General features: G+C 47.7%; 1 protein-coding gene across 1 annotated transcript; it reads left to right on the top strand.

Annotated features, from left to right (window-relative positions):
- The first annotated feature begins 707 nt into the window (after positions 1-707).
- On the top strand, positions 708-11,490 carry LOC120930821 (asialoglycoprotein receptor 1-like). The gene is made up of 6 exons (XM_040342000.1): positions 708-829; positions 1,445-1,540; positions 1,621-1,677; positions 2,133-2,204; positions 6,138-6,215; positions 11,240-11,490. Exons 1-6 carry the CDS (start codon positions 724-726, stop codon positions 11,488-11,490), a joined length of 660 nt encoding a protein of 219 aa, XP_040197934.1. The 5' UTR covers positions 708-723.
- The last annotated feature ends 3,483 nt before the right edge of the window (positions 11,491-14,973 follow it).

Raw genomic sequence — 14,973 nt, 5'->3', positions numbered from 1 at the left:
TATCAGTCCTCCGTTGGTGTAAGTCTCTGTATTAGTCCTCAGTTGGTGTAAGTCTCGGTATCAGTCCTCAGTTGGTGTAAGTCTCTGTATCAGTCCTCAGTTGGTGTAAGTCTCTGTATCAGTCCTCAGTTGGTGTAAGTCTCGGTATCAGTCCTCCGTTGGTGTAAGTCTCGGTATCAGTCCTCAGTTGGTGTAAGTCTCTGTATTAGTCCTCAGTTGGTGTAAGTCTCGGTATCAGTCCTCAGTTGGTGTAAGTCTCTGTATCAGTCCTCAGTTGGTGTAAGTCTCGGTATCAGTCCTCAGTTGGTGTAAGTCTTGGTATCAGTCCTCAGTTGGTGTAAGTCTTGGTATCAGTCCTCAGTTGGTGTAAGTCTTGGTATCAGTCCTCAGTTGGTGTAAGTCTTGGTATCAGTCCTCAGTTGGTGTAAGTCTTGGTATCAGTCCTCAGTTGGTGTAAGTCTTGGTATCAGTCCTCAGTTGGTGTAAGCACCGGTAATGGTTCACAGTTGGTGTAAGTCTCGGTATCAGTCCTCAGTTGGTGTAAGTCTTGGTATCAGTCCTCAGTTGGTGTAAGTCTTGGTATCAGTCCTCAGTTGGTGTAAGTCTCGGTATCAGTCCTCAGTTGGTGTGAGTCTCGGTATCAGTCCTCAGTTGGTGTAAGTCTCGGTATCAGTCCTATAGATTTCTGATCCTCTCTTATTTTCTCTGATATCAGGAATCCTGATGGACAGACAGACTGCTCGGCCCTCCTCCACCCTCATCTGCTTCTTCTCATCTCTCTGCACTGCGCTCCTCTTCATCATCATCATCCTCTTCGTCGTCTTCACACGTGAGTTCTCTCCACACACCTCACATTAGAGTCCCGCCAACATCCTCTGCAATCAGCATCCTGGCTGAAAGGCTACATCTCGTCACTCTGATAACATGACATCACACTGATAACATGACATCACATAATACCGGCCACGTGACATCACACTAATACCATATCACATTGCCCACATGACATCACACTGTCCTAAATACATCACTCTGATAACATATCACATGACATTACTGTAATAATATGACATCACACAATCAGCATCTCATTGGTAACATAGCATCCTTCTAGAACCATCGTCATAGTAATATGGCATCACACTGGTCACATGACATCACACTGGTCACATGACATCACACTGGTCACATGACATCACACTGGTAATATGATTTACCTTTAATTTAGCATTTCCCTCTCACGTTTAGTAATTGGATGTGGATTAGGGCACTAGGGTGGAGGAACCACCTTTCCCAGATCTACAACGTCTCTGAGAAGACCCCCACTGGGTGACCTTAGGGGGGCTCCATGTTGGAGTCAGTTGTAGGGCACCCCATACACACCACCCCGGGTCTTTTAATTTCAGCCACTGGAATGATTTCTGGTTCCTTGTCTCTACGGCAGGTCAAGGGGTGAATCAGATGGAGCAGAACATGGAGATGAAGCTGAGGAATCTGAGTATGGGACTGCAATCCAGAGTGGAGGGACTGAGCCAACTTGGTGAGATGGACCTCTGAGGGGGGGGGGGTAAGACCGGGGGTATTCCATCTACTCATCATATAAATGTTCTCCTCCACCAGGATCCCAGATGATGGAGAGAATGAAAGTCATGCAACACTTTCTGAAAGGCATCAAAGGTGAGCTGTGAGCGGGTCATAGAGACTGGAGGACATTTATACATGTCCTTGTATCCCGAGATCTGAAATGAATGAATGTGGAATGAAGAGGGTCCTAGAGACTGGAGGAATGGAGGGTCCTAGAGACTGGAGGAATGGAGAGTCCTAGAGACTGGAGGACATTTATACATTTCCTGTAGATATTGTATCCCGAGATCTGAAATGAATGAATGTGGAATGAAGAGGGTCATGGAGACTGGAGGAATGGAGGGTCCTGGAGACTGGAGGAATGGAGGGTCCTGGAGACTGGAGGAATGGAGGGTCCTGGAGACTGGGGGAATGGAGGGTCCTGGAGACTGGAGGAATGGAGGGTCCTAGAGAATGGAGGGTCCTGGAGACTGGAGGAATGAATATAAAATCATGTCATTATTTTTGTTCGTATATATCAATACTTTTTTTATTTTTTATTTCTGTAGAATCCCAAGTGATGAGTAAAGTGGTGGAGATTGAGTCCCTGGTGTTACGGATTGTATCAGACGAGGTGGCAGGTAATTGTGGATCACATATCGGGGTGAGGGGGATGGTACACGGGATATTCAGAAATATGTCCCAGTTCAATCATGTTGGTATTTGGGAGCCCCCTTTATTTTTGTGGAAGCTTCTAGGTTCTCATTAAGCCCCCCTCCTCACAGACCCCCCAAAGAAAGCGACAGAGACGGGGTTTTGGGGAAAAGGCCATTGTCTTCATCAACATGGCGCCCCCATATGGTAAAGGCATGTGGTCTTGTATGGTTCAGGGTGAAGGGGGTTACAACCCCTTTAAGCATTTAAAAAAAAAAAACACTGCTCTCGGCTGAATGGAACTTTTAAAACATTTTTAGGACATTCCCTTTCCTTAGCATGACAAAAGAATGAACCTAGAACCATTTTAAACCAGCCAGTGGTTTATGGTAGGTGGTTACAGTTAAAGGGGTTGTAAACCTTTGTATGTTTTTTCACCTTAATTCATCCTATGTATTGCCTTCATACAATCAACGACAGATGTTACCTGTCCAAAAACAGAATAGGAATCACCCACCACCTTCATCCAACCCAAGGAAGACGTTTACTGGTTAGGAACAGAATGGGAATCACCCACCACCTTCATCCAACCCAAGGAAGACGTTTACTGGTTAGGAACAGAATGGGAATCACCCACCACCTTCATCCAACCAAAGGAAGACGTTTACTGGTTAGGAACAGAATGGGAATCACCCACCACCTTCATCCAACCAAAGAGAGACGTTTACTGGTTAGGAACAGAATGGGAATCACCCACCACCTTCATCCAACCAAAGGAAGACGTTTACTGGTTAGGAACAGAGTGGGAATCACCCCACCATCTTCATCCAACCAAAGAGAGACGTTTACTGGTTAGGAACAGAATGGGAATCACCCACCACCTTCATCCAACCAAAAGAAGACGTTTACTGGTTAGGAACAGAATGGGAATCACCCTACCACCTTCATCCAACCAAAGGAAGACGTTTACTGATTAGGAACAGAATGGGAATCACCCACCACCTTCATCCAACCAAAGGAAGACGTTTACTGGTTAGGAACAGAATGGGAATCACCCCACCACCTTCATCCAACCCAAGGAAGACGTTTACTGGTTAGGAACAGAATGGGAATCACCCACCACCTTCATCCAACCAAAGAGAGACATTTACTGGTTAGGAACAGAATGGGAATCACCCCACCACTTTCATCCAACCAAAGGAAGACGTTTACTGGTTGGGAACAGAATGGGAATCACCCACCACCTTCATCCAACCAAAGGAAGACATTTACAGGTTAGGAACAGAATGGGAATCACCCACCACCTTCATCCAACCAAAGGAAGACGTTTACTGGTTGGGAACAGAATGGGAATCACCCACCACCTTCATCCAACCAAAGGGAGACGTTTACTGGTTAGGAACAGAATGGGAATCACCCCGCCACCTTCATCCAACCAAAAGGAAGACGTTTACTGATTAGGAACAGAGTGGGAATCACCCACCACCTTCATCCAACCAAAGGAAGACGTTTACTGGTTAGGAACAGAATAGGAATCACCCACCACCTTCATCCAACCAAAGGAAGACGTTTACAGATTAGGAACAGAATGGGAATCACCCCGCCACCTTCATCCAACCAAAGGAAGACGTTCACTGGTTAGGAACAGAATGGGAATCACCCACCACCTTCATCCAACCAAAGGAAGACGTTTACTGGTTAGGAACAGAATGGGAATCACCCCACCACCTTCATCCAACCAAAGGCAGACGTTACCCGTCAAAAAACAGGATGGGAAACACCCCACCATCTTCATCCAACCAAAGGAAGACGTTTACTGGTTGGGAACAGAATGGGAATCACCCCACCACCTTCATCCAACCAAAGGAAGACGTTTACTGGTTAGGAACAGAACGGGAATCACCCCACCACTTTCATCCAACCAAAGGAAGATGTTTACTGGTTGGGAACAGAATGGGAATCACCCACCACCTTCATCCAACCAAAGGAAGACGTTTACTGGTTAGGAACAGAACGGGAATCACCCCACCACTTTCATCCAACCAAAGGAAGACGTTTACTGGTTAGGAACAGAACGGGAATCACCCCACCACCTTCATCCAACCAAAGGAAGATGTTTACTGGTTGGGAACAGAATGGGAATCACCCACCACCTTCATCCAACCAAAGGAAGACGTTTACTGGTTAGGAACAGAATGGGAATCACCCACCACCTTCATCCAACCAAAGGAAGACGTTCACTGGTTAGGAACAGAATGGGAATCACCCACCACCTTCATCCAACCAAAGGAAGACGTTTACTGGTTAGGAACAGAATGGGAATCACCCCACCACCTTCATCCAACCAAAGGCAGACGTTACCCGTCAAAAAACAGGATGGGAAACACCCCACCACCTTCATCCAACCAAAGGCAGATGTTGACTCCCCAACGAAACACCCACCACCTTGATCCAACCAAAGGCAGATGTTGAATCCCCAACAAAACACCCACCACCTTGATCCAACCAAAGGCATACATTGATCATTCAAGAATAAGATGGAAAACACCCCATCAACTTCAGCTGACCAAAGGCAAATGTTTACGTCCATAATCAGGATGGGAAACACTACGCCATTTTCATCCAACTAAAGGCAGATATTGATGGAGAACAGGATGGAGTGCCCACCACCTCCATCCAACTAAAAGCAGCATAACGAGACCCCTTCTATAATTGTCATCTTTCTAGGTTACCTTCTTGACTTGGTCTAGGGGTGACTTTTGTGCGTGTGAATAAAGAGCAAGTGTCCAGACACAAATTCAGTTTCAAAGCTTTATTCCAAGGCCCAAACTGGCCAACATCAACAGGACACACGACAGGAAAAAGGCTGATGAGCGTAGAGGAACTTTAGTATCAGGCCTTTGGATGTTAGGAGAGAGCAAGCCTGCTCTCAGCAATGATGCAGATCAATTCATCGCCACCCAATCAGGGTGGGTAAAGTGCCCCCGGACAGGCAGTTATCTCAGGCCTGGCAACCGGTTCTCTGCCACAGGCTGGACAATTTGGGATTTAGAAAAGTCAGTTTGAGTAGATCCTCCCAGTTAGTTCAATCAATGTCACCCACTGACAGTTTGAGCATACCTGTCATACGGTGCGGCGACTGAATCCCCGGTGGTTCGTCTAGGCCTTCCGGACAACCTCTGGTTCTAGGTTCTCCCAAGACAATTCCCACCACACAGCTCCCAGCTTGGGATCCTCTCAGCAATAGTTTGGGACCCAGCAAGCCGCTGGGGTCCCTCTCTAATTAAGGTGCATGATGCACGACTTCGGCATGGCAGGACGCGGTGGCGGGGCCCATGGATGTGCGTACCCTGAAGGTGGGTACCGCACCTGAAACTCGGGCCCCGAAAGAACAACCCGCCAAAAGCGGCCGCCACAGATATATCCCCCCTCCCAGCATGCCCAACGAGGGAAAAAAAACCCTGATTGGCTGCTGAAAGGAGGTGGATCCCCCAGCACCCCTCTAGCGCCAACTGCGGCCCAGGGGTGTCAACGCACCCCTGGCGCACAGACTGACCTACAGGACAGATTCTGAAATTGGCAGCAGCCTGAATTTCCATAATTCGTGAATGGGAGTGATTAAGCCTCCCATTCCCCACTAATTTTAGCGTAGCGCCCGTACTGAAAGTAGGGGGGCGCTACATATATGTACATCGGACAATCATGTTTTCTCACGTAATAGAAAAGGAAAATCTGTGCTCTGGTAAGTAGTGCTGCACAGTGATTGCACTTTGCTGCTCCTTTCTCTTAGTACAGGTGGTCTCGGGTCATCTCTGGCCTCAGATTCTTTTTCGCCCCTTTCTACCTCTCATGAAATATATATCTCTCCCATTCTCCACAACGACAGAAATTGCTGATAACGACCCTTCCTTCTGTTACAGGTTCTCTTACCAATGATAATCAGAGGATATTGGCAGCTCTGGGACAACTGGCCGACCAGATCTTTCAACCGAACAGCAGTAAGTTTATCCGATTCCCGCCACCAGAACTTTCCTAAAGTTCTCTGCCCTGCAATCGTTGTTCTCCTTGGATGGAGCATTTAGTAATGAAGGGTGGAGGTAGAGCGAAGGGTGAAGAGGCTTCTAGAGCTTCATATGAGGACTTCATTCTGAGAACATTGAGGTTTCTTCTGTCTGAGGACACGCAGTGCGATTCTTGACAACGGGCAGATATTGTCAAAGTTCTTTAGATGTGGCCACCAAATATTAGAACCTTCATTAAGTTAACCTGATGAAATACAACTTATACTCAGAAAGACACAATCCTCTCTGGGTAGGTTTTCCCTCTCTGAGGGGTGAAGGCAGAGCTGTCTTAATGAGAGGGCACACCTGGGCATGGCCCAGGGGCCCCAGCTGCATGGGGGGCCCCTGCACTTTCCCCAAAGCAACTGGTCCTTGAGCCCACACTGCCCCGAAATTGTGGGCCTAATGATGGCACTGAGAGTGATGGATACACAGGGGAGGCAGGCTGGCAGAGGTGGGCTGTGCTGTGCAGAACGATACCTATTACTTCACAGCCAGCAAGGAGGGGCAGGGCCAGAGCACCAGTGATGCTCTGACCCCGCCTCATGCAGCTTGAATGTTTGGGACTCAAAGGCTGCGGGGTAGGAGCTGGAGTCGGCAGCACTGAGAGCCCACCTGCGGAAGTAGCATTGTGGATGTTGTCATGGTGAGCCCAGCTTCCCAGCACTGTTTGCACCAAAAGTCTTGGCATGCCCGGAGGGATGCTCCCTCCTCCACCCCTCCTTCTGCCTGCTTGATTGGTATAGGTGAGTGCAGTGCTGGAGGTGGGCACAGAGCCAAAAGTTACCACTGGAAAAGGATGGACATGGATGGAATAATGGTGCTGGGAGATATCAAGGGCGTATGGGGAAAAACAATACTGAGGGGGGGATCTGGGGTGTATAGGGGGTAGCAATGATTGTGGTAGCTTGGGTGGCTATAGTGCTAAAGGTATCAGGGATGTAGAGAGGCCACAGTGTAGGGGGTATCAGGGATGTAGTGTGGTCACAATACAAGGGGTATCTTATGGTATATGGTTACAGTGCTGGGGGGATATCTGGGGTGTAGAGGGGTCAGAGTGCTGGGGGGATATCTGGGGTGTAGAGGAATCAGAGTGCCGAGGGGATATCTGGGGTGTAGAGAGGTCAGAGTGCTGGAGTGATATCTGGGGTGTAGAGAGGTCAGAGTGCTGGAGGGATATCTGGGGTGTAGAGAGGTCAGAGTGCTGGGGGGATATCTGGGGTGTAGAGGGGTCAGAGTGCTGGAAGGATATCTGGGGTGTAGAGGGGTCAGAGTGCTGGGGGGATATTTGGTGTGTAGAGGAATCAGAGTGCTGGGGGGATATCTGGGGTGTAGAGGGGTCAGAGTGCTGGGGGGATATCTGGGGTGTAGAGGGGTCAGAGTGCTGGGGGGATATCTGGGGTGTAGAGGGGTCAGAGTGCTGGGGGGATATCTGGGGTGTAGAGGGGTCAGAGTGCTGGAGGGATATCTGGGGTGTAGAGGGGTCAGAGTGCTGGGGGGATATCTGGGGTGTAGAGGGGTCAGAGTGCTGGGGGGATATCTGGGGTATAGAGGAGTCAGAGTGCTGGGGGGATATCTGGGGTGTAGAAGGGTCAGAGTGCTGGGGGATATCTGGGGTGTAGAGGGGTCAGAGTGCTGGGGGGATATCTGGGGTGTAGAGGGGTCAGAGTGCTGGGGGGATATCTGGGATGTAGAGGGGTCAGAGTGCTGGGGGGATATCTGGGGTGTAGAGGGGTCAGAATGCTGGGGGGATATCTGGGGTGTAGAGGGGTCAGAGTGCTGGGGGGATATCTGGGGTGTAGAGGGGCCAGAGTGCTGGGGGGGATATCTGGGGTGTAGAGGGGTCAGAGTGCTGGGGGGGATATCTGGGGTGTAGAGGGTTCAAAGGAAGGGTGCCTTTGGCCAATCATGGCTCAGGGGGACTAAGTCCACGCCCCACACTATATAAGGCTGCTTACATAGTGGCCGTATATAGTGTAATGAATGAGAGCAGCAAAACTGCTTGTGGCTGTATTGTATTGTGGGATCCCAGCAATATAGATAAAAATCATTGAAAAAAAATGGAATGGGCCCTTCAGGTCTGGTATGGATATTATATTCATACCAGACCCTTATACGAGCACGCAACCTGGCAGGCCCAGAGGAAAAGGGGGGAAACAAGAGAGCATCCCCCCTTCTGAACCATCCTTTTTGAACCATACCAGGCCACATGCCCTTAACATGGAAAGGGTGCTTTGGGGTCCCCCCCAAAGCACCTTGTGCCCATGTTGATGGGGACAAGGGCCTCATCTCCATAACCCATGCCCGCTGGTTGTGGGGTCTGTGGGCAAAGGAATTGTCCAAAACGGTCTCCTGTCATTTTTACTTTTTTTTACCCTTTTTTTGGTGAATGAGTAGGGGTACAATGTATCCTATACCCATTACCATAGGGGAAGCGGGATCTGGGGGCCCCCTTGTTAAAGGGTGCTTCCAGGTTTTGATAAGCCCCCGCCCGCAGACCCCCACAACCACCGGGCAAAAGTTGTGGGGCCGAGGCCCTTGTCCCCAACAACATGGGTACAAGGTGTTTTGGGGGGACCCCAAAGCACCCTCCCCATGTTGAGGGCATGTGGCCTGGTACGGTTCAGGAGGGGGGCACTCTCTCATCCCCCCCTTTTCCTGTGGCCTGCCAGGGTCTGGTATGGATTTTGGGGGGGCCCCCACGACATTTTTTCCTTCATTTTGGTACAGCATTTTACTTAAAATCCATACCAGACCTGAAGGACCCCCACACCATTTTTTTTTTAAATTTGGCACGTTGTTTCCCTTAATATTTAGACCAGATCCGAAGGGCCTGTTATGTACTGGGGGAGGAACCCATGCCGATTTATCATTGATTTGTATCTATATTGCCGGGATCCGAAAATACATTACAGCCGCCAGCAATTTTAAATGATATTTTTTCCGTTAGAAATGTCATTATTGCTGTGGTATTGTTATACACATGGGAAAGATGCGCTACTTTACAGGCATACTAAGGGGACCTCCCCGCACGATATTTAAAGGAATATTTTATTTTTATTGTTTCACTTTAAGCATTATTAAAATCATTGCTCCTGAAAAACAGTTGTTTTTAAAACTTCTTTTTGCATTGATACATGTCCCCTGGGGAAGGCCCCGGGTCCCCAAACACTTTTTATGGCAACAACTTGTATAGAAGCCTTTAATATGAGCATTTTTGATTTTTCACGTTGGTGTCCCATAGACTTTAACAGTGTTCACACACATTTTTTGCTTGTTCGCATGTTCTGGTGCTCGAGGTGTTCAGCTCATCCCTACTGACACATTTTCCTGCCCCTGCTGAAGAAAAGTATCCCCACAACATGATGCTGCCACCACCATGTTTCACGGTGGAGACGGTGTGTTCAGGGTGATGTGCAGTGTTAGTGTTCGGCTCATCCCTAGTTACAAGACCTCTATGATCTGCCATACAATGAGGCCCCTTCTATCATCTGCATTATGACAATGCTCTTCCTACATAATAAGACCTCCTCTATAGTCTCCATCATAATAAGACCTCCTCTATAGTCTCCAACATAATGAGACCCCTTCTATAGTCTCCAACATAATGAGACCTCCTCTATAGTCTCCATCATAATAAGACCTCCTCTATAGTCTCCAACATAATGAGACCTCCTCTATAGTCTCCATCATAATGAAACCTCCTCTATAGTCTCCAATATAATGAGACTCCTTCGATAGTCTCCAACATAATGAGACCCCCTTTCAATAGTCAATAGTCTCCAATATAATGGGCCCCTTTCTATAGTCTCTAACATAATAAGATACCTTCTATAGTCTCCAATAATAAGCCCCCTTCTAGACCGGGTTTCTCGGCACGACAAGATATGGTCTCCCTGGGTGGAGAATTTCCTCCCCCCTGAGTTTGAAGTCACCTTATCTTCGCCATGAATAGAAGGTCATTACCTTGCTGTTACGTTACGACCCCTTGCGGGTTCACGCGCCCACGCCGACAATCCCCCTCCCTACTTTCTCTTCCTCCTCCCTGACCTAATTTCTAATTTTCCTCCTCTTCTCTCTCTCTCTCTGTCCTTACTTCTTGGGGCTCTCTGGCCCCTGTAGTACTACTAAAAAGTGTTACTTTATATCTGTGGGCGGTGCTGTGTTCTACCGCCCTTATTCAGTTTATATTTCTTTAGATTTGAACTCACAGAGTACATACGGTTGTTTTGCACTATTTTCGGAATGGAGTCGTTCTCATTGCCTTCTTGGATCTAGTTGTACCTACATCCAATGTTCACAATAGTTCCCGTTGTACAAACGTTCTAGTATGTCTGCATTGTCCTTAAATTATCTGTGTTCAGAACTTCCTGATGTCACGTTTGTACCCATTGTAATTGAGATGTACCATTGTATTCCCTTACTGACTCAACCTGAAATGTTGACAATGTTACTCTGTGTACTTTGCTCTTCAATAAAAAATTTGAACAAGAATAAGCCCCCTTCTATAGTCTCCATCATAATAAGATACCTTATATAGTCTCCAATAATAAGCCCCCTTCTATAGTCTCCATCATAATAAGATACCTTCTATAGTCTCCAACATAATGAGACCCCTTCTATAGTCTCCAATAAAATGGGCCCCCTTCTATAGTCTCCATCATAATAAGATACCTTCTATAGTCTCCAACATAATGAGACCCCCTTCTATAGTCTCCAACATAATGAGACCTCCTTCTATAGTCTCCAACATAATGAGACCTCCTTCTATAGTCTCCAACATAATGAGACCCCCTTCTACAGTCTCCAAAATGAGACCCCCTTCTATAGTCCTATACAGATGTCTCTATTGTTTATCGCTTAGTGTAATTTTATCAACTTCACCTATCTTGATTACAGTGACCAGAAGAAATCTTTAGATGTCTCAGCACCCTCTCCTTCCTCTCTCCCCTCCCCCTCAGGCTCTGCTGACCCATTGTGTGATTGGGGTTGGACGCACCACGGCTCCAGCTGCTACTTGTTGATCAAACGTGTCCAGTCATGGTCATCTGCTAAGAAGGACTGCGAGGACAGGAAAGGTCACCTGGTGATCATCAATGACGAAGATGAAATGGTGAGAATAGAGGGGCGATGGTGGGGTCTCTTTAAGAGATATAGTGGGTTAAAGGTCACTCAGCTGGACCCCAATACCTATATACAAAAATGTTGGTAAGTGACACCCATAAGAGGGTTCATGGTACAGAGACTGGTGTGATTGGCTCAGTGATCTCTGTACAGCACTGCGGTATGTGTCAGAGCTATATAAATGTATAATGTGACGGGAGTCACTTTAGGGGCACAGGGTGAATAAGAACCCCACTTTGATCTGTCCTAGTCAGATTCAATGCTGTATACATTGTATATATTGGGGTAGATCCACGTACAACAGCGCATTATTGCGCCGGGCGTAGCGTATCTAAGATACACTACACCGCTGTAACTTACTTTTTTTTGTTTCGAATCCTCAACGAATTTGCGCCGTAAGTTACGGCACTGTAGTGTATCTTTGGTGGCGTAAGGGCGCAGAATTCAAATGGATGTAATGGGGGTGTGTTTTATGTAAATACGTCGTGACCCGACGTAAACAACGTTTTTTTTAACTGCGCATGCGCCGTCCCTGGGGGTATCCCAGTGCGCATGCTCGAAATTTAACCGGAACAAGCCAATGCTTCCGACGGTGACGTCATTCTACGCAAATTCCTATTCGCGAACGACTTACGCAAACGACGTAAAAAACAAACAAATTTCTAGGCGGGAAGGACGGCCATACTTAACATTGAGTACGCCTCAGAACAGTAGCTTTAACTATACGCCGGAAAAAGCCGAACGAAAACGGCGTAAAAAAATGCGCCGGGCCGACGTACGTTCGTGGATCGCCGTAACTAGCTAATTTGCATACTCGACGCGGATTTCGACGGGAACGCCACCTAGCGGCCGCCGAAAAATTGCAGCGTAGATCCGACGGCGTACTAAGACGTATGCCTGTTGGATTGATCCCAGATGCCGTCGTATCTTGTTTTGTGGATAAATTTTAAATTTAAAATTACGACGGCGTATCAGTAGATTCGCCGGCGTAATCCTTTTGTGGATCTGCCCCATTGTGTGTGTAGCGCCCTGCTCCTGTTAAGTAGGCGCTATTTTGTAAATTTATTTGAAAAAGGTGATTGGTGTATCCTCTATTGGACCCGGTACCTCATCCCTATGAAATAGTATAGGGTTGGTGAAAAATAAGGGGATTATAACAGTGCCTTAAACAAGTCAAAAAATATTCAGAAACCAAAATAAATGCAACATTTTATTAATTGTATAAATTGATTAAAAGCATAGGCAATACACTAGAGATGGCACTGATTGTCACAATATCCCGACATGTTTCGGCAAATCGTTGCCTTCTTCAGGGACGTGCGGGTCAATCAGTATATTTAGTGCAATCTATTGAAAAATATACAAACAGTAAAAAGTATATTAGGTGGATTCAGGTAGGCGGGCGCATAGTTGCGGCGGCGTAGCGTATGGCATTTACGCCGCCGTAAGTTAGCGAGGCAAGTACATGATTCACAGAGTACTTGCCTGCTAAGTTACGGCGGCGTAGCGTAAATAAGGGCGGGCGTAAGCGCGCATGATTCAAATTCGGCTGAGGGGGCGTGTTTTATGCTAATGGGGGTTGACCTTACGTGATTGACGTATTTTACGAACGGCGCATGCGCCGTCCGCCTACATATCCCAGTGTGCATTGCGGCCAAGTACGCCGCACAGGCCTATTGGTTTCGACGTGGACGTAAATGACGTAAATCCCTATTCACGGACGACTTACGCAAACAACGTAAAATTTTCGAATTTCGGCGTGGGAACGACGACCATACTTAACATTACTATTCCAGCTATTTGATGGAATATCTTTAGGCCTGATAATGCGTTACGTAAACGGCGTATCTGTACTGCGTCGGTCGGGCGTATGTTCGTGAATAGGCGTATCTATTGATTTACATATTCTACGCCGACTGCAATGGAAGCGCCACCTAGGGGTCAGCCTAAAAATTACACTTTAGGATACGACACTTACGCCGCTCGTATCTGAGCCTAATTTAAGCGTATCTGGTTACCAGAATACGCTTAAATTTGCATCGGCGCAGATTCAGACTTAGGCTGGCGTATCTACTGAGCTGTAGTTTAGCTCCGAATTTTATGCCAAATGATGGGTCTCTGTTCCAGCTCGGCTGCGTTGCACATCTTCCACCTGACTGTGGGTGCCGCTGTGACCAGGGGTCAAGGTTGGAACTGCTATAGGCTGGGTGTATTGGGTGCCTCTTGCCCAGAAGCAGCTCAGTGGCGTGGTCTCCGCCGCTGTGCATTCTGGAGAGAGGTACTTAAGGGCAGACATTGTTCTGGCAGTCTTCCGATCCTGACCTGAGGGCCCTGTCCTAGCATAAAAAATATTATTACCGTATTTTCCGGCGTATAAGACGACTTTCTAACCCCTTAAAATCTTCTTAAAAGTCGGGGGTCGTCTTATACGCCGGTAACCTAACATCTTACCTTATCCTAAGACATGCAGAATCGCGGCCGTACGCTTTTTCAAAAGCCGCGCCTCCTACGTCTTCTGTTTTGTGATAGGCGGAACACTCAGATTTCCAGGAGGCACTGTGTTCAGTGTTCGCCTATCACGGAGGCCCTCTCGTCCTGTGTTTAGTGTCCACCTATCACGGAGGCCCTCTCATCCTCGGACGAGAGGGCCTCCGTGATAGGCAAACACTGAACACAGTGCCTCCTGGGAAGCTGACTGTTCCGCCTATCACGGAACAGAAGACATAGGAGGCGCGGCTTTTGAAAAAACGTACGGCCGCGATTCTGCATGTCTTAGGCTAAGGTAAGGGCACAGCGAGTCTGGCATGTAATGGGGCACAGTCTGGCATGTAATGGGGCACAGTCTGGCATGTAATGGGGCACAGTCTGGCATGTAATGGGGCACAGTCTGGCATGTAATGGGGCTCAGTCTGGCATGTAATGGGGCTCAGTCTGGCATGTAATGGGGCACAGTCTAGCATGTAATGGGGCACAGTCTGGCATGTAGTGGCACAGTCTGGCATGTAATGGTGGCACCGTGAGGCGAGGCATGACTAGTAGGAAGGGGGTAGTCTTATACGGCGAGTATATCCCAAAACCAACACTTTGGCTGAAAAATTAGGGGGTCGTCTTATACGCCCAGTCATCTTATACGCCGGCAAATATGGTACATGTCCCAGTATAAAAATAGTATTAAATGTCCCATTATAAAAATAGTATTTAATGTCCCATTATAAAAAATAGTATTAAATGTACAATTATAAAAAATAGTACTAAATGTCCCATTATAAAAATAGTATTAAAGTCCCGAGCCTGCAGTGCACTGTACTTACGGTCTCAGCACGAAAGTGAGGGGGGGGGGCGTTACAAATCGCTGGGAAGTATTGAGCCTGTACATGTAGCGAGGGTGGGCAGAGAGGGATGAGGTCATTCTCTCTCTCTCTCAGCGGCCGGCCACGCCTCTGTGTAGCGTAGACTTGCAGTCCCGTATCTAAGGGCGGAACAGCGGCGTTCCTCTGCGTAGCGCAGAGAGATGATGTCATCTCTCTGCTCGGGCAGCTGCAACAGTCTCCTCCGTGGCCCAGCTATAGAA

The sequence above is a fragment of the Rana temporaria genome, chromosome 3, assembly GCF_905171775.1.
Source record: "Rana temporaria chromosome 3, aRanTem1.1, whole genome shotgun sequence".
Classification (NCBI taxonomy): Eukaryota; Metazoa; Chordata; class Amphibia; order Anura; family Ranidae; genus Rana; species Rana temporaria.
Note: the sequence above shows the minus strand (reverse complement) of the source record. Positions and strands in the feature narration are given on the sequence as shown.

Excerpts from the sequence above, each read along its gene's own strand:
- LOC120930821 (XM_040342000.1), top strand. The coding sequence starts at position 724 with ATGGACAGACAGACTGCTCGGCCCTCCTCCACCCTCATCTGCTTCTTC. Across the intron at positions 1,541-1,620 it reads GGAGGGACTGAGCCAACTTG|GATCCCAGATGATGGAGAGA; the intron begins GTGAGATGGACC and ends CTCCTCCACCAG. Across the intron at positions 6,216-11,239 it reads GATCTTTCAACCGAACAGCA|GCTCTGCTGACCCATTGTGT; the intron begins GTAAGTTTATCC and ends CCTCCCCCTCAG.